Source organism: Euphorbia lathyris, chromosome 2, assembly GCF_963576675.1.
Source record: "Euphorbia lathyris chromosome 2, ddEupLath1.1, whole genome shotgun sequence".
Lineage (NCBI taxonomy): Eukaryota > Viridiplantae > Streptophyta > Magnoliopsida > Malpighiales > Euphorbiaceae > Euphorbia > Euphorbia lathyris.
The window spans coordinates 7,910,407-7,930,506 of NC_088911.1; the positions used below are offsets into that span (position 1 = coordinate 7,910,407).

The window sequence follows — 20,100 nt, forward strand, 5'->3', positions numbered from 1 at the left end:
TTAAAGTTGTTTAGAATCTCATTTACCGTGACCAAACAATACTTAAATGACCTCAAAATGAAAAAAATTGAACAATTAAAATTGCTTAAAATATCATCTAACTCTTTGAAATTTTCTATTTTGAGGTCATAAACGGTCAAGTTTAGTGCCATAATGTTAGAAACTATAAAGTTCCGCGACTTTTATGTTACGTTTTGAAGTTCAATAGCCATATGTGTAATTTACCCTTCAATCATATCATAGTATAAGTTTGGGCATTTTCATCACAACTCACAACAGTTTGCAACAAACATAGGAGCCTTAAAGAAGAAGAAGAAGAAGAAAAAACAAACAAATTATCAACATTCCTTTGGAATCATTAAATGGAATAGAAATATATTATCATATATAATTTTTATTATAGAACTGCAACTTCATACTTTGGTATTCTAATTTCTAAGCACTATTACACTTTATATATTGATCTATAAGCAACACTAACCTCAGATTTAATGACAACAACAGAATATGGTAATTCTACTACTACTAGTATGTGTAGCTGTAGTTCTGTCATACGTGTAAAGACACTTGAAGAAAAAAGTTCTATGTACAGCTTGTATAGATATATCTCTATCACAGAGACGGGATCTCGGGATTCGAGGTAGAATCTTCAACACTACCCTTGGAAACATCCTCTCTGCAAAGAGGGCATACCCTGAAGTACCAACATATGGGGGTAGGGGGAGGGGGAAGGAGAAATTATCAACAAAACATGCTCACTAAGAGAACGGGTAAAAAAGTGCGAAGACGAACAAAAGAGAAGCGGTAAGAAATTACGTACCCATGTATTTCTTTGAGCCATTTATCAACACATGACATGTGATACTCATGAGAACATGGAAGAACTCTAATCTTATCCCCTTCATCGTAGTCAATTAAGCAAATGTGACACCTGTTAACAAACAAAAAAGTGTGAAAATGTTGGTTGTATGAACATCGTAAATGGATACAAGGAAGCAAAACAATTAGTTCTGAGACCTTTTGAAAGACAGAATGTTGGATTTGACAATTTTATAGAGGTAGAAGCTCAACAACATGCACATAATTGTCATCTAGAATTATTTATTCAAGAAACTGCTGTAGGTAGGTACACTATTAACAACAGATTGATCAACAAAATTCAACCTGTGGCTCCAAGTTCTCTTCCCTGAGATGAAGTTTTCTCAAGGCACGAGAAGGAAGCTGTGTACTGTGTACAGCAGTGGCGGAGCCAGCCAGGACTCAGTTCAGGGGGGGCTCCAATGTATGTAGAAATATTTTTTTTCGAATAATGACTCGACACTTTGATTCTTACAGAAAATGTGTTTATATACAGAAGTTGTTCTAAATTATTTTTGTCTGGTACGCTCACTGTTCACTAGTAATTGCTTGAGCTAAAATCCAGAAAATTCAGCCTAATTTGAATAACTAATTTAATATCTAAACTAATCTTCAATAATTAAAAAGCAAAAAATACCCAAAAAACGGCCTAGTTTTGATGCCATCTATCAATCAGAAGGCATACGGCTGTTCAATTTTCTTAAATTAAAGTAGACATATATCATTCCTAGGCATAGTTTAATTTATCATAATGGGAAATTTATCAATTCAAAGAGATATGAACACGGACACAGAAACGGACACGGACATTGTACACTAATATAAAACTGGTAACCTATGTTGCACGGACATGGACACACAAAACGTTATTTCTAAAATATAAACTTCATAAAATAGCCTTCAAATGAAAACAGCACGGACACGAAACGTGGAAACATTAGTAACGAGAAGTGTCCATACAACATAGTTGGTAACAGAGCTTCTAACTAATTCAGGTAGCCAGGTTGTAAATGACTTTTCTCTTATCTTTTTTCTGAAGAATAAATTCTTTTTTCATCTTTTTTAGGAGAGTGATCATTGATCAAAACAGGTAACAGTTTGATAATTGTTTGGATATTTTCCGCCGTGTTTCCATTCTTTGACATGTGTCAAAAGCAATACTTACAAGTCATAACAATACAAGCTCCATCATACCACTAAAATCTTTACACATAATGAGATACTAGATCTGTCTAGTTTCACATTTTTCACCTTCAACCTCACATGAACCAGTGAGGTTAACGACAAAACCAAACTCATGACTACTTTTTCCCATAAATCCCATCCTAGTAACTGGATAACAACCATATTGCAAAAAAAATGGTACAAAAGCAACAAAACCAATAATAAACCAAAAGGACTTACTGTAGTGTGTCACTTGTTCCTCTCTCAGTTCCACATAACTTTTTATGATTCTTGAGAGGAAATGAGTCTACAACTGCTTCTGGAGCAGGAAGTGTGAGCATAGAGAGTGAAAGAGACATTCGATGGCGACGAATTTCCTCAATTACCTATGGATGGATGAGCATAAGAAATACTAAAAGAATAAACCAAAAAAAAAAACTTCAAAGTAAAACCCAGTTTACCTGCTGACAATGAGTTATGCATCACTTAAAACCAGCTCAGCTGTAAAAGGTCTCTAGATATATATATATATATATATATATATATATATATTGGTGTCCATGGGTACTTTCACTTTTTTCTTCTTTCTTTTTCCTTTTAGTATTTATCTAGTTCACATAAGTCAGACAGCAATTATGTACATAACTGCTGCTATCATATGTGATGAGTATGTGTAATGCATCATTTGAGACAGCTACAAAAGGTTTAAAAGACTATTTTAAGGCATCCATGTTACACTCATCATTTTCTTCTTTCACATATTTATTTATTCTTTTGGATAGCCAGTTCAAATGCACATTAATGCAGCTATCAACAAGAAATTCACAAGGTAAAAGATCTATAAGCAATCTATGCAGAAAAGATAATGATGCCTTGTCATATGATCTAACCGTGCAAACAATTCAGGACAAATAATCAACTTAAGAAGAAAAAAAAATCATTGAACATTTACCTCAAAGAGTGCATCTGCAACCATGATAAACGGTGAAATGCCTGTAAGGCTTCTGGGCTCTTCACTAGTCAATGAGGAGTTGCATGAACATGAACCACGAGGGTGAAGCCCCATTGGGCAGGAAGAACTTTCCCAATCCTGCTCATCATGAACATCGTGAAACCTGTCCGGCATCTGAAATGGTAAATAAAGAAAGTGAATTATGTTGAGCTAATGTGAGTTTGAAACAATAGTAATTTCAAAAGATTACTAACAGTAAGAACTAATTCAACGGAATATATTGACATCTTGGATGATTGAAAAATTTATCTCTGCGGGAATGTAATCAGGTTAGATAACTACTTGAATAAAAAGGAAAATGTCAATTAATTACCTCGTATCTTGATTGCCATCTTCGCCCTCTTCGTTGATCACTCCTACGGCTAGAGTATCGAGACTCATGGCCAATGCCATCATAATGAAGATCACCACTATAATCAAGGATCCATCTGTCCTGAGATCTTAGATCATCAGCATGACTACCCGTGGAAACAATGGTTGAAGAATTACTACTTCGATTAGAGCTGATTCTGGATAAAGCATCCCAATACATCCTTCTAGAATTCCTTCTTGCCTCACGGTTATTAATTTCTCCAATGCTACTAGACAAAGTGCTGGGATGTATACTCACAACATCAACTAAGAGCACGCCCATGCCAATCAAACCTTGTTCCCCAACAGATAAGATAAATCCTGGAAGTGCTTCAGAAGTTATAGGAGAACCAAAGCCAGCTGTATTCCCATCCAAACTTGTGTCCCCTATGGTCTCCCCAATTGAATGTGGAGTCCCAGTTGCCTGATCCTCAAGGCTTGTGCCTGGTGCATCAACAGGGAGAGACTCCATAGACGATGGACACTTTAAAGAAGTAGCAGGTACATCCGTTTCAATGACACTGCCACTTCCGGAATTACTACCAAAACTAGGTTTTGGAGAGCCATCCTTGACAGGATCAGCATTACTACTGCTTCCAGCGAATACTCCACTTTCAGCAGTTAAACTACTCGGCCCAGTTTCAAAACCAGAGGCCATACATGACTGCTGCATTGAGTTATCACAATTTGCAGCCAAATTCTGAGAAGATGCTGGCAATGATTCATCAAGATGATCTTCCAGCTGGAAAATAAAATTCAATTTTTTTGATAATCTTTAATCACTCCAATATAAGATATTCCCGTCAATTCACCTAGCACTTCCATATAACTTACAACAAAAACAAAAAAATTGCACGAATCAAAACAGACAAGGACTTCAGAGATCAAGGATTTCAGGTGATTAAGTATAACAAGTAAGCACAAACCGTCAAAATAGCCGATGAACTCCATATTTTGTTTCGAAGAATAAAAGCGAGACAGAGCCTTACATAAAGTAGCGACTGACCAACAAGCGAAGCATGCTCTCAATGAACTCATCTATTTCCTAAAATCTTCAAAAAAAAATCAGTAAATTGAACAAATGAACAGAACAAATACTTCGAATAAGCACGAATTGAGAGAGAAATAGATAAACTGATGATGATCATAAAGATGAAGTATGAATTAAAGAAAAAACTAGAAATTAAAGAAGTAAACCTCGACCGGAAGAGAAGCGCCGCAGAATAAAGAAGATAAGGACGATCGACGGAACCTTGACCTGGAATTTGACGGGGTTGACCCTAACCTACTGGTGCTGGAACCCATAGCTTTTGAGCAGATAAGTGAAAGAGAGAGGGAGGTGAAAATGGGAAGAAAAGCGCGAAGGGGGGAGAAAAACCATAGACTTTTTGGATGCTTTTATTGAGATATTACCTTCTTACCCCTGCTTATGGACCTAGCCTCGTGTCGATGTTAACATCTGATCGTCTATCCAAAAGTCAGCGGATCCCACCTGCCATGGGGTTGTGGCTAGGTGTGGCACGTAGATCTGTTTCTACTCTCGCGGCTTATTAACTGGACCGATCGATTTTGAAAGAGTTTTAATAATAAATAAATATAATATAAAAATAAATTTTGTCATTTAATTGATTTCTGAAAACAGTTGTCGTTATTTAAAAATTTGCCTGGATTTTGTCCCATTTTAGGGCTCCTAACGAAGATTTTAGGGGTGTTTGGTTGCACCTTTTCATGCTCTTGTTTGCCTTTTCACTTCAAAATGAAGAGTTTTAGGTGTTTGGTTAGTGACCTCTTGTTTGCCTTTTACACCCGAAAAGCAGCTTTTACAAAAACAGAGAATCCCTGCTTTTTGGAAAATCAGCTTTTTCCAACAGCAAACAGCAAATCGTAACAGCAACAGCAAAAGCAAACAGCAACAACAAACAGCATACCGTAACAGAGCAAACAGCAACAGCAAACAGTAGGTAAAACAAACGAGCCATCTACCTCATGAAAAGCTCGGTTAAACATTTTATCCATTGTGGAGTTTGTTTAATCGGATTTAGAATCGAAAGACTAGCTTCTGATTTCAATTTGCAAAAAAACTGGAAGTTAGTCTTCCGAGTTTTTTTTTAATATAAAAAATAGAAACAGGAACCGCTTTCTATATAATATAGGGTAATTAATTTATTAGTCCTTATATTTTGACAAAACACACTGTTTAGTCTCTATATTTTTAGAAACACACGGTAAGGTCCCTAACTTTTTTCTGGATGAACTGTTTAGTCCCTAACGTTTTTCTCAGTGAACTGTTTAGTCCCTGACATTAGACTCTCGTGAAGATTTTGTTAGTTAATTTGGATTTGAGTCAAAATCTATTTAAAATAAAAATGTAATGCATTAAATACCCTTTACCACAAATCAAATATATAAAATCATTGTCTTCATTGTTTCTCATCTATGCGTTATTAGAAGTGTGTAGCTCCCCTCCGCCTAGTAATATCCGTAATTGGAGGATCGCCGATGTGGTTGATTCTGAGGGGGATTGGATTTGGTCTAAGTTTGACACCTTCTTTAGCCTGGATACTCTCCTTAGATTTAGAGGAGTGAAGATAAGTAATCAAGAGGAAGATAAGGATAGGCATTGTTGGGCCCTGACTAACAATGGAGCTTATTCCTGCAAATCGGCCTTTGAAGCATTTACCCTCAACAGGTCTGGTCCTATCTCTGATACTTGGAAATTCATTTGGGCCCTAAAAATCCCTTACCGTATTAGGAGTTTCTTGTGGCTAGGGGTTAAGGACAGGTTGCTTACTAATTCGGAAAGGCATAGACAGCATCTGGTGGATTCAGGAGCTTGCAGTAGATGCAGAGGCCATGATGAAACTTTGTGCCATGCTCTTAGGGACTGCTCTAAGAGTAAAGAGGTGTGGAAGAAAATTCTCCCACACCACATTCTTTCTTCCTTCCTTGCCCACTCTGAGTGTGACTGGTTCTCTAATGGTGTTAGTGGGAAGTTACTGGCGAACATGGAGCATGGCGATATTTTCTTTGCTATCATCTGTCACCAATTTGGAAGTGGAGGAACGAGGAGATTTTTGGTGATAAAGTTGTTTTTATTCCTAACTTAGCTGAGTTCTTCTCGGAAAAACTCTCTAATATTACTGAGAGTTTCAAAGGGGATTCCCTTGCCAGGTCTACCCAAAAGAGAGATGTCCACCTCCTTGGTTGGAGCAGGCCGAGAGAATGGGTGGTGAAATTGAATATGGATGGCTCCTGCCTCAATGATGGGAAGATTGCTGCCGAAGGTGTTCTTAGAGATGCGGGGGGCGCCTGACTGTCTGGGTTCACCCAGAATCTGAGGTTGGGCTCTTCCTTTTCAGCGGAGCTTTGGGGTATTCTCTCTGGTATCAAGCTTGCCAAGAGTCTGGGTTTAAAGTTGTTATCTGTTGAGTCTGATAACATGGAGGCCATTAAAATGATTTCTGATAATCATGCTATTTGTCTTAATAGCCGAAACCTTATCAAAGCTATTAAAAGGCTCTGCTCTTCCTTTGAGTTCATAAAGTTCAACCACATTTTCAGAGAGCAGAACCGGGTTGTTGATCGCTTGGCGGCGGCTGGTCATGAGGGGATGTTGGGCGTCACTACCCTTTCTGATCCTCCTATTTTTCTCTCTTCTCTTCTTTTAGAAGATAGGATTGGGGTTAGCTTCCCTAGGCTGATCCCAGGATAGGTTTTCTTTTGGTTGGTTGTTTTTTTCCTTTCCTGTTTATACCAAAAAAAAAAAAAATCTATGCGTTCTTCTTTTCCTTTATTTTCCTTTTCTTTAGACTCTACTGCATCTGAAATCAACTTTGAGTGTTCTTTTTCTTTATTTTCTTCTTAATCGTTCAGATTCGTAAGCATTGGGTCCATGTTCTTTTGCTTGTTCTCCATACAAATAGCTTCTTCTTCTAAATTGTGAGCGCGAGTTGTGAGAGAAAGACATAGAGGTGTGAATTGCTTTTGACTGATAAATAGTAAAGGGTAATTTAGTCATTTCCAAACTCATAAAAGATAAAAAATCTAACAAATAGACAAAAGGACTAAACAGTTCATCGAGAAAAAGGTTAGGGACCTTACCGTGTGTTTTTGAAAATACAGGGACTAAACAGTGTGTTTTGTCAAAATATAGGGAGTAATAAATTAATTACCCTATAATATATACATATTTTTTAATCTTGTGATAGGTGTCTCCGTTTATTAAAAAAATTTAGAAAAATATTAAAATTGGTCTTTTTATGTTTTATAAAATTTTAATTTAACTGCAACACTTAACTATTAATTTTAAAACTCACTAATCAATTTTTTTTTTGTCAAATTAGTTAATAGTGAACATCTAATTCGGTTAAAAATATTTTATTCTTTTAAATATGACCAGTTTAAATTAGAGCTTTTACAGTTTCTTTATAGTCACATTACAGTTTGAATTAACGTTTTCAAGTAAGATCAATTTTAGTCTTACGTTTCTGAAAATTGAAAAAATTGATTTGACTGTTATTTAACTGTCACATCGAACTTTTCAACATCAAATTCATCTAGAAGGTTCGATATGACAGTTAAATGACAGTCAAATTTGAAAAAATTGACCCCGCATTTCAAAAAATTTAGCGGTGGAACTTATGCTGCATTTCAAAAAAAATTATAGAAAAATATCAAAATTAGTCCCTTTATATTTTATAAAATTTTAATTTAACTTCAGCACTTAACTATTTATTTTAAGACTCATTAATTAAATATTTTTTGTCAAATTAGTCAGTAATGAATATTTAATTCGATTAAAAATGTTTTATTCTTTTCAGTGACGTTTGAAATTATAAACTTAACCGTCAAGTGACGTTACCGAAAAGTTGTGGTTAAGTTTATAATTTCAAACGTCACCGAAAAGTTATGGTTCGAAGTAACAGTTGAATCATTTTAAACTGTAATTTAAACTGTTCAAAATGACAGTTAAATGTTCGAAATGCAAAAACCATATTTCAAACTGTAATTATAAAGAAACTGTAAAAACCATAATTTAAATTGTTAAAAATATAATTTCAAATCTCTTCGACATCGCCTGTCTTCTTCTCTCCCATATTACTCCTCTTTCAAACTATCTTCGTTTCTCCCCCAATTTCATCGCTTCCGTTTTCCCTCCTCCTAGATTCCCTCAACCTATTCCGGCTCGTCCCCCTCAAAATCCTCCTTCCCAAACCAGATCCGTTTTACCCCTGTTCCTGTCTCCTCTGATTTCTCTTCACCAAGCCAGTCCTGTTTTATCCCTGTTATTATCTCTCCCGCTTTCTTCTCCCCAAGCCAATTCCGATTTACATCTGTATTTCGTCTTCTCCGCTTTCTCATCCCCAAACTAATTGTAATAGGGTTTATGAGTTTTTTTTACCCTAACTTGGGGTTTACGGATTCTATCTTCTTCTTGATCTCTGCTATTTCGCCATTGATCGACTCCCTCCCTGTATCTGCTAAATAATCTTGTCATGGCTTTCTGCATCTAAACCACTTTTTCTGCTGCAAATCGATTCCATACCTTTTACGTAATGGATTCTTTAACAAACAACTGCCTGAATCTTTCCCTGGAAGAGGAAGATACCGCACATGTCATCATTTTGAGTCATTCTACAACTGTTTCCTATGATCTTCGCTGGAGCTGTATCGGTACGTTTATCACAACTCGCCCAATTAATACAGATGGAATGAAAATTACTCTGTCAAAGTTGTGGAAACCAGCAGGAGGCATATCCATTATCGATTTGGATCGTAACCGATTCCTTTTTCAATTCAATCATGTGTTTGATATGAATGTTGTTCTAAATGGAGGTCTGTGGTCCTTTGACAACAAACTGTTGATCATCAAGAGAGTTACACAACAGGAAGATTTCTATGTAATCCCACTAAATGAATCCCCTTTCTGGGTGCAACTACATGATCTACCGACGGGATTCAGATCAGAAAGAACGGCAATTGCATGTGGGTCGTATATAGGGACAATTATCCGAACTGATCCTAGGGATTATACTGAACCATATGTTGGATACCTGAGAATTCAAGTTTTGATGGATGTTAGAAATCCTTTAAAACACAGGATGAAGATAGGCACATCAGATTCACATTGGACCTGGATCAATTTTAAATTCGAGAGACTCCCCCATTTTTGTTTCTTTTGTGGTCTGACTGGCCATGTTGAACAGGAATGTGCAAACTATAAAGCTCTTCAAGATCCGGACCATCCAATGATTTACGGCCCTTTTCTTCGTGCAGCTCCGCGGAGAATGGTTCAGAACTTATCCCCCTGGCTAAATTCGACTCCACTCTTTATTCAACACTCAAATATTGAACCTTCTCAAGAAGAAGTTAATAAACGGAAGCTGCAAGCATAAGAGCACACTAATAAAATTCTACAAGCCGAAGATAACATTCAGACAATGTCTGACCCAAAAAGAAAAGGTACCCAGATGACTCAACAATTCACTCTCCTATGGATGGAATCACCAGTGAAATAGAGATATCGGCAGGCTCCATTGAAGGGGCCAGCCGGACGCCATGAATTGTCTGAGCTGGAACTGTCGAGGTATGGGCAACCTCGAAACAGTAAGAGAGCTTAAGGAGCTCGTCTAGGCCCACAAACCATCAATTGTTTTCCTCATGGAAACAATGGTGGGTGATAGTTCTATTGTAAATGTGAAACAATCTATTGGTTTTGATAAGCACTTTGTCGTGAACAGTACTAGAGGAGGAGGTGGAGTTGCCTTATTTTGGAAAAATGAATTGACGGTCAACTTATTGAAATTCAGCAACCACTTTATTGACGTCAGGATCACAAGTAGTGATACAGAAGATTGGAGATTCACTGGTTATTATGGTTTCCCGGAATGAGGAATGAGAGATTTATCCTGGCAATGTTTAAAAGATCTCTATCGAATAACTAATATGCCATGGCAGATCATGGGAGACTTTAACGACATGCTCTACTCTTTTTAAAAGAAAGGAGGAAGGAAACATCCGCTACCGCTTTTATCAGGTTTTAATGACACTCTAACTTTCTGCTCACTTTCTGAAGTTCTGATGGAGGGCTACCCTTTTACCTGGAACAGAAATCGAAGAGGAAAGCCTCTGATTGAAGAGAAGCTTGACAGGGGTGTGGCTAATCTTCAATGGCATAACAGATTTCATGAAGCTTCTATCAAGAACATTCTCACAACACAATCTGACCACTCTGCCATACTATTAAAAATCTCCGGCGACCCTATGCTTAGACCAAGTCCGTTTCGATATGACAATGCCTGGGGGTTGGAGGAAAATTGCCGTTAGCTCGTCACTGAGAATTGGCAACAGAGTGGTTCATAGAGGTTCCCGGAACGTCTACAAGTCTGTCAAAACAAGTTGAATGAATGGGGATCCAATTTCAGGCGACGATTCAGAGGATTAACGAAAAGATTACACAGCAAACTTGAATCTCTTCGAGATTTTGCAGATTTTGAGGAATTCTGTCACACCAAAGAGGCTTTAGACAAGGCCGGACATGAGCAAGGGTTATACTGGCATTAGCGAGCCAAAGTTCAGTGGCTACGAGAAGGGGATCGGAACTCCCGATTTTTTCACTCTACGGTTGTAGACACCGGGGTCGGAGGACCAATGAAGAAAAATTATAAAAAGGGATCCAAATCAGTCGATTGAAATAAATGATGAGTCAATAAAAATAATAATAAAAAAAAACGTTGTTCGAAGGAACCGTGGAGACCGGCTTGATCGAATTCGGAAATCGAATCGAGATGACGGGCGAATCGGTTCCGCGAGTGAAATCTTAAATCATCTCGCCGAGTTCGGGGTATTTGACACCCTTTTCTTACTAATTTTATTATTAATAAAATCTCGGGATGATAGAGGGTTTTATTTTGGTATTCGAACAATCCAAAGAATATATATATATATATGGTTTTGTAAAAGGATCAATTTTATAAAAGCTAATAAAATCGGTTTTGACGAAAATCAATCGTTATTGATTTTGGTTGTTTTTAGATGTATTTTATTTAGTTAAACTTATTTATTTTTTTTAGTATATATAAACGCGGCCCCGTCGGGGCCGGTATTTACGTCACGGGCCGTTGGACGGCCCGTGACGAGGGCTGGGCCGCCCAGGCCCAGCCCTCTCTGCACTTGGCATTCGGCCAAGTGCAGCAAATGCACTTGGCCGAATGCCAAGTGCATTTGTTAGCTTTTATTTAAAAAAAAAATAAAAAAAATGAAATAACAAATAATAATGATAATGATGATAATAATAATCATAACAATAAAGCCATCTAGCTTACCTTTGGCTCCAAGTTGGCTTGGAGCCAAAAATAAATTATGTTTGGGGCTCCATATGCCTATAAATAGGATGGAGTCCCAAGGCATTAGGGAGAGAGAAAAAACCCGAACCCCTGGAGAAATTCGACGAGATCCGAATTCGCCCAAAAACCCAAAAAACCGACTCAAAACACTATCAATCGACTTGATTTGGCATCTCCATTACCGATTGAGAGGTAATAATCCGAGGAACTAGACCCGTTTACTCTTTCATTTCATTCTTTATTACGTTTTTATTGTTTAGATCTACTCCTTTACTCTTTTATTTGCACTTTTATTTCTTAAACTTGTCAAATTAATTTTCTTCTTTCATTCTACAAACACTTGAGTTTGGATCTAAAATAAAAACCTCGTTTTATGTCCCAATACGAACCGTGACCCCATTTAGGGGTAGTTCGGGACTAAAACGTTGTAGATCTAGATTTAGAAAATGTTTTAATTAACGTTTTAAAATAAAACATCGTTTTGGGAGTTTCCATTATAGACTATGACCCGATTCGGGTAGTTCGGAGGCCAAAAATGATAGAATAGATTAGATCTAAAGCTTTTGAATAAATCTGGAAACTGTTAAGAGCTGTTTCTGTAATTTCACTTTTTCTGTCGGTAAAGGCGGTTTACCGACGGATTTTCCATCGGTAAAGCTGCTGGAATTCGGAAAAAAATACCTTTTTAACCCTTTTTTCTTAACTTTTTGATATTTGGTCCCTAATATATGTATATATAATTATGTAATTATTTTATTAAAATCATTTTGGGGTATATAACTAATAATTATCTATTATATATTTACTCATTTTGTGTTTGGGTATTATTTATATTAATCTAACTTTGTAAAAATATATATATGTATATATAGGTTTTCTTTAAGCCCATTTAAGCTATATCTAATTATTATTTTTGTGGATCATTTGCTTGGCCCATTTGGGATGATTTATAAATGCTTTTGGGTTATTAGATATTATTTTGGGTATTGATATTGGGATGTACTTTTAGGTGGGTTAATTTCCATATAGCTATTGTGTAAAAATTAATTTGGGGGTTAAATGTTATTTTCTCATTCATGAACTTTATTCATTATTTTTACATATTTTGAATTAGGATAAAAAGTATACTATACTTAGTGATATTTTCCTTTTTATTAGCATATATCAATAACTATAGTACATATTATGTTTTTACCTTATTTTTAATCTATAGGTGTAATCACCATCTTTTACTAAAAAGGTATATATATGTATATATTCCTTTTTTATTCTTTAGACATTTATATGTATATTTTAAATGGGTTTTGTTTGGTAATTGTGATTTAATTTGTTGTGATTATGATAAGTAAAGATTCAATTGAGTGAAAAAAGGGGAAAATAAACCACAAAAAGAGATTTCAATTTGGTTATTCAAACTAAAGTTTTTCTAGATATTCTTAAAGTGTAAATAAAAGGTTTTTCATCATTTCAAACGATTTCCTAAAACATCACGTTTTAAAACCTTAATTCGTTCCAACGACGGATTAAGTGAACCTTGTAATTAAAACCGTTTCTTAAATTGTACATAATGGAGTTTTGAATCGTTTTCTTATCCAAATGGTTTTGTACAAAAATAAATGGACTTGTATGCTTAATCACGTTTTCTTGTTAAAGCTTTTTATCTCGCACTTTCAAACACTCGAATCGTTCCAACGGCGATTCGAGTCGATATCATGTAAATTAACGGGGTTTTGAAACGTACCTAAATCGTTCCAACGGTGATTAAGGTACGAACCATGTAAATAAACTCGTTTTGTGGAATGAGCTTAGCTTAGAGCTAGTGTATAATATGAAGTATAAATCACACTATGAATAAATCAATTCTTTCTTCTCCCCCTCTCTCTCCTATGTACTTTAAATTTATGCAAAATGGGTGATTCTTTACTAAGATGACTTTTAATGACATGCTCAAAACGGTTTTCAAAGCGAGAAAGAAAAGGTTTCAAATGAATTTTAAACTTAAAGAAATATGCGATTAGTCCGTTATCGCCTAACACGCTGAGTAGGAGGTCGGTGGTTCATAACCGGGCGATGTCGGGGTGCCTAGTAGCCTTTCTCCGAAAAGGAGCTAGCCTTCTCGGATCGTACCTAAGTTTCCTGAACCCTCACCGGTCTCCCGTAAGGGATCGGTGTTCATTTTCCCATTCGTGGGTGGCGACTCTTCCATATCTCCGAGCTCCGGTCCTGCCGAGCAGCTTGATTCCACGATTGGTTGCTTTTGGCGCCAATCACCGCTTACGTCGCCATGAGGTGTCCACCCCCCGGTCCGCCCGGGTGAGGCCATTCGGCACCTTGTCTAACAAGTGGCGACTCCGCTGGGGAAGCGAGAAATTTGATTCCGGAAGGCGTGTATTAAGCCCTTAACGGGGACGGATCGTATTATTTCTTTTTGTATGCATTCATAAGCATTATTGCAAACCTTTTGGGTAATTTCCGTGAAACCTCTAGCGAGAGTCCATTCGTCGCTCGAAAGAGGCTAGTGTAAGTTCCCCCTTACAGTAAGGCGGCAAAGGGTCCCCATCCATTCATTAGGGGCGAATTTGTGCGGTCCTGTGAGGTCCCGCGATCAGCCGTGTCAGTATATAGTAGCCTTAGAAGTTGCCATAGGATTACCCGTTACTATTTTTGATGTGATAAATGAATCAGTTCGTGTTTTCAAATTGCCATGATACGTGTCTAATCCTAAAATATGTAAAGAAAATGAAATGATACGTTAATATATACTCTTAAACCGATATACAAACTACCCCAAAACGTCGAAACGATTCGAACTAAAGACGACTTAGTCATCTCGTATGAATGAACTTGTGCGACCCGCCTGGTCCCTTTCCGTGTCCCGAAGAAGGCACATGTTCAGGAAATACGTTATGATGTAAGCACTTATTAATACGAATTGGTTTGGTATTAAGGATAGTTATATCTTGATTCAAAAGACTATATTAACAGTAGCCGTTATTCACATTCTTTAAATAGGTTGGGATAAAACGAGATTATGACAAAATGAAAACAAAGAACATTTCTATTTCGAATGACCCCGTTGTAACGTAAAGAGTTTCGCAAACGTGGCCCGTCCCTTCCGAATAAAAGACGAGCTCTTACGTTATGCCTTGTGTTGTTCTTAAGAGAAATGGACGTGTCCGCGAAAGTGACTAAGAAAATAAAAGAAAAGCAAAAATAAACAAATGACCAAAGTCATTCTGTATCTACGATGTATATCCATCCCGAGGGTAGTTAAAGAAAATGAACCAATGCCGTTAAATACGTGCCTCGAGCTGGTATGTACGCCGTTTAAAATCATAAAGCCGAATTAAGCTAAAACCGCATAATTGCGCCATATGGACGAGACTGTGGGTTTGATTAATGGCTCGATCATTTTGACCGTTACCAAAACTACAAGAAGTATGGCCCGATCTGCGTGTTTGCTTGACTCGTGCCTAACTGAAAAAGAACGGTAATATCCCTGCTTTGAATAAGCATGCGATTCAACGAAAAGTTGATTTTCTATAACCACGCTAGGGCGATATATCCCGTAGATTGGAAGGAATAAAAACTTGTTAATAGCCGAAGGATTACCGTGTGCTCAAATAAGACTCGCCGTCTTTTTACGTAGCCAAAACGAGCAAACGGATTCTTAACGCTAAAAACAAACACGTTACGTGATGAGTCCGTTCCTTAAAATAAAAAGTGCTTTCATCACTAAATGAACACATGGTTACGTCTCTCGATAGATCCAAAAAGATCCCGTTGTAATCCAAAAATCGAGACACGAACCCACGCGAATAAAAGGGAACGAGTCATTGTCAATAACGAACGATTGAACCAGAAAAATAACTCATACCACGTCTAAATCCGAGATACGCTCAAAAGGGAATCAAAACCCGAACTAATGCATCTCGCGAAATGACAAAAGACGAGTTATTTGAAAGGACAATCCATTTGGTCGATATCTTAGTCGCTGGATGTTTATACGTCAAAAACGAACTGTATTGTCTGATGGATGATTTACTTTTCCGCAATAATCGACGGCATCACGCGTCCCCTGGATCGCAATGTGAGCCCCAAACCAAAATCCTAGGAAAGAGACTTGGACCATCGAGTGTGTGGTCTATAAGGGTGGAAGAGAGATGTTGTGATACGTGTAATTAGACTGACGTTTGTTCTTCTTATCTTATATATCCGTAAATAAATAAACGCATACACCACGACTCATGCATATAAATCATGCATACATACTGAAACGAGTGTTGCTTACACAGACGTCACCATTAAGCGGTTGTGGTTTCGTGAGAGTAACCGGCTAGTCAGGCAGTTTGATCAGTTACGGATCGTTAGTTCCGAATCAGCAGTTGTGACGTCCGAATCATCGTTGTCCGAATCAGCTCAGTCTTCGGTCAGTATGTCTACGCCAGATGAGAGAATATCAGGGTTAGAAAGAGTGGTAAACAACCTCAACGATCAGTTAACCGCAATTTTAGTCCAGCTGGACGAGCTTGCAATTAAGAGTAACAAGAGTGGCAGTAAACCAGCTGAGAACATTGTGAGCACGGGTCCCCGTTTTGGAGATAACTATCAGGATTGCGTAACAAGCAGTTTGGGGAAGAGAAAGAAAAGGGAAGAGGAATGGAAGCAGCACATCACTCAGGAAGTGCATGATCTACGCGGGGTAGGCTCCGGGAGTCAGGATTTTTATAACTTGAAGAACTGCTTATCGACGACTGCTTTGCCTTTGAAATTCCAACTCCCGGACATGAAGAAGTTCGATGGAACTGGGGATCCTACCGCCCATGTGAACCAATATGTGGCAGCAATGAAGCACATAATTCTGACGGAGGAACAGATCCTAGGGCTGTTCAGTGCCTATCTAGAAGGAGTTGCCCTTGTGTGGTTTCATGCATTGCCGCTGGGAACGAAGAGAGATTGGAAAGAACTGGCGAAGGAATTCATCACCCAATATAGCTTCAACACTATGTTTGAGGTTACTTTGAGGGAGCTAGAAAGTACCAAGCAGCAGGTTGGGGAGCCTTTGTCCGACTTTGTGAGTAGGTGGAGAGCTAAGGCAGCAATTATGAAACAGAAGCCGTCGGAGCAGGATCAGATCCGGGTGGTAATCAGCAATACTTTGCCGTATGTTAAGAATAAGCTGTGGTGTATGCCTTTCACCGATTTCAATCAGATGTATAGTTGCGCCTTGATAGTTGAGGGGGATGGTGAGCCGAAGAAAGCTTATACCAAGTGGATAAAGTCTGGATATGGTGCCGGAGGGCCAAGCGCGAGTACAGAGTCGGCCGCAGTGAAAGTGCTTGATCTTAATGCTATCAAGAAGAGGCAGTTCGCCAAGTTTGATCAGACCTACGCAAAAGTTTTCGAACGATTGCAGAAAAAGGGATTGTTGAAAGCCCTCACTCCTTATAACAAAGCACCGCCTACTCCGCAGATACAAGCTAGGGGATACTGCGAGTTCCACAGTAATTATGGGCACACTATTGAGAACTACAAGAGACTGAAACACGAGATTCGGGATTTGATTGAGGAAAAGAAGATAGCTGATCCTTCGTCAGCAAACCCTTCCACTAGGCGTAATCCCTTGCCTAACCATAGGGTGAGCATGATCGGGTCTGGGCTCGAAGAGAGTTTGATTGTGGAACCCTTTGGGGAAGACGAGGAGGAGTTGTTGGACTCCGATGAGAAGAATAATGTGGGAAATGGTTTGTATGTGTCGGCTTTGGAAGAGGAGCCAACGGAAGAAGTGATGGATGATGGAACTAAAATTGAGAAAACCGAGGAAGTATCATCTCGGAGGATCATGCATGTGTTGAAACTGTTTAGTGGGGTAGAAGACCCCGAAGCTCATTTGTATGGATACGTGTGCGCTATGTTTGGGGAGCCATACAAAGTGGAAGAAGTCACTCCATGGTTCTATCTCTCGCTGGTGGGCGAACCTTTGAAGTGGTTTCAATCGCTACCTGACTCGACTAAGCATGATTGGTCACTGATGTCAAGCTTGTTTTTGGTGAAGTATTGAAAAGCCCAAACACAGGTGGGGGAACATAGCGCGATGCAAATTGGGCCTATCAAACGTCCGTTTCCGACTGTCAGCAAGTATAATGAAGGCAAGGACCCCATGGAGCACTTGCATTTTTACCTATCCGCTATGGGTCCTTTGGGCTTCAAAGAGGACGAAATCACGAGTTTGTTTTGCAACTCGTTGGCGGGAGAGTCACTAGTGTGGTATATGTCTCTTTCGATGAACGTTAAAGTGAATTGGGCTGAAATGACTAAGAGATTCATTAAGAAGTACACCGCAGGGGGATACCCCGAGGAAGTGCCGATGTTACCCGATGAGGAGACACCTGAGGCGGTGTTAACCATGGCTAAGTACAAAGGAGGTGAGAACCCCATCGACCACATAAACTGTTTCCGTGCCTACATGTTTGACGCAGGACTCTATCGAAGTGAGTTGGTTCAGCATTTTCCAAAGACACTCGTAGGAGAAGCTTTGATGTGGCACCGAATGCTCTCGGCAAAGGCAAAAGAGGACTGGGGGTCCCTCATGGAGGCTTTCGTGTAGAGATATGAGATGTACATCCCGTGGACTGGGTCGTTGGAAGATTTAGAAAGGATCAAGCAATTTCCCGAGGAAGCATTCGTGGATTATGCTAGGAGATGGAGGTTCAAGTATGCCTCATGTCGGGTCACCTTGAGCGATCAGGAGCAACTCATGTGTATCCGAAGGGGTGCTATTCCACTCGTCGCTAGAAGAATGAATGGAGTGCTCCTCAGGGACTATGAAGAATTGATAGGCTGGGCTCGGTATGGATCGTCGGACCCTTTCTACGTAAATCCGAACGTCCCTCACGTAATGGATCTGATGGTCGTGGATATTTGGGGAAGTTCCTCCGAAGAGGATGGTATCAATCAAAGAGTTCCGATCAACATCTGGGATAAGTCTGATAATGAGCTGGAAATGGCTGCTAGCACCGAAGGAAAGATTCTGCCAGGTTTTGAGATCTTTAATGATGTTACCGACTGGGGCAACGGAGAAACAAGTTGTTTCATCGAGGAGATCATGATGTTAGATCTTAATGTCGAGGAACATGTGATCACTATTGAGGCCACTGTGGGAGCGGTGGATGAGCCCAGTACCTCCAAGACTTATGAGAAACCCGAGAACCCTGTTGATGACAACTAGATTACCGCTTTGTTTGAATCTGATGATGTACTCACCAATACTATCAATGAAATGAATTCTGATTTTGCTTACTTGCTTAATGTTGATTCTGATCATTCCATGCATTCTCATTCATATAACATGCCTACATTTGAAATCAATGCAATAGAAATGTCAACTTTAAATCTTGGCACGGATGAAAATCCTAAACTTATACAAATTGCTCAAGAATTAACTATTGAAGAGAGAAAAGAATTTGAGAGAATAATTAAAAAAAAAACAAAATAGTGTTTGCTTGGACGTACGAAGACATGCCTGAAACCGATAAATCCATCATAGCTCACCGTATTCCAAAATACCCCGATGCTAAACCCGTAAAGCAAAAGCTCCGACGCTTGAGGCCAGAATGGGTAGATAAGATCAGGGAAGAAGTGAACAAACAGTTAGAGGCAGGTTTCATCGAAGTAAATGAATATCCGCCGTGGGTGGCAAATGTAGTGCCGATCGCAAAGAAGGACAGTAAGGTGCGAATGTGCGTCGACTGTAGAGATCTCAACAAGGCTTGAAGATGAATTCGCATTGCCTCACATCGATGTATTGATCGACAGTGCAGCATCAAGCGTCTTGCACACGAATGTGGATGGCTTCATGGGCTACATGCAGGTTCAGATGGCCGAGAATCACAAAGCAAAGACCTCGTTCACTACTGAGTGGGGGACATGTTGCTATAGAGTAGTGCCATTTGGTTAAAAAAAATGTCGGGGCAACTTATTAGCAAATGGCTACGGCACTGTTCCACGACATGATACACAAAGAGGTGGAGGTCTATATGGATGACATGATGGTCAATTCGGATACAATAGAAGGGCACTTCGTAGCACTTAAGAAGTTTTTAGCCCGAATCGCAGAATTCAAGCTAAGGTTGAACCCGAAGAAGTGCTTCTTTGGCGTTTCGTCGGGGAAAATCCTAGGCTACGTAATCAGTAACAAGGGGATTGAGGTGGATCCCGATAAAGTGAAGGCCATACAGGAAATGCCGGCACCGAAGAATGAGAAAGAAGTGAGAGGATTCCTGGGGCAGGTTCAGTATATCAGTCGATTCATAACATGACTCACCACAATCTGTGAACCAATCTTTAAGCTGCTACGGAAATATCAACCCA

The 20,100-nt window shown here is 38.8% G+C and overlaps 1 protein-coding gene across 9 annotated transcripts; it reads right to left on the reverse strand.

The window, feature by feature from the left end:
• Positions 1–358: 358 nt before the first annotated feature.
• Positions 359–4,750, reverse strand: LOC136216484 (uncharacterized RING finger protein C4G3.12c-like). Of its 9 annotated transcripts, none has more exons than XM_066003001.1 (7): positions 4,583–4,730; positions 4,312–4,430; positions 3,348–4,127; positions 2,975–3,148; positions 2,263–2,408; positions 821–931; positions 359–694 (listed from the first exon to the last, which is right to left on the reverse strand). In XM_066003001.1, the coding sequence occupies exons 3-7, from the start codon at positions 4,056–4,058 to the stop codon at positions 613–615; spliced, it is 1,224 nt and encodes a 407-aa protein (XP_065859073.1). In that variant the 5' UTR covers positions 4,059–4,127; positions 4,312–4,430; positions 4,583–4,730; the 3' UTR covers positions 359–612. The 9 variants fall into 9 exon arrangements, with proteins under 9 accessions (XP_065859073.1, XP_065859071.1, XP_065859072.1 ...); XM_066002999.1 differs by having other exon boundaries at positions 3,348–4,214; XM_066003000.1 differs by having other exon boundaries at positions 4,312–4,437; positions 4,583–4,729.
• Positions 4,751–20,100: the final 15,350 nt, after the last annotated feature.

What these genes read in the sequence shown, in the direction of transcription:
- LOC136216484 (XM_066002993.1), bottom strand. Translation starts at nt 4,690, where the DNA reads ATGGGTTCCAGCACCAGTAGGTTAGGGTCAACCCCGTCAAATTCCAGG. An exon ending in GATGGCAATCAAGATACGAG is followed by an intron (nt 3,149 to 3,347) that starts GTAATTAATTGA and finishes TTACCATTTCAG; the next exon opens with ATGCCGGACAGGTTTCACGA. An exon ending in TTGCAGATGCACTCTTTGAG is followed by an intron (nt 2,409 to 2,974) that starts GTAAATGTTCAA and finishes ATCCATCCATAG; the next exon opens with GTAATTGAGGAAATTCGTCG.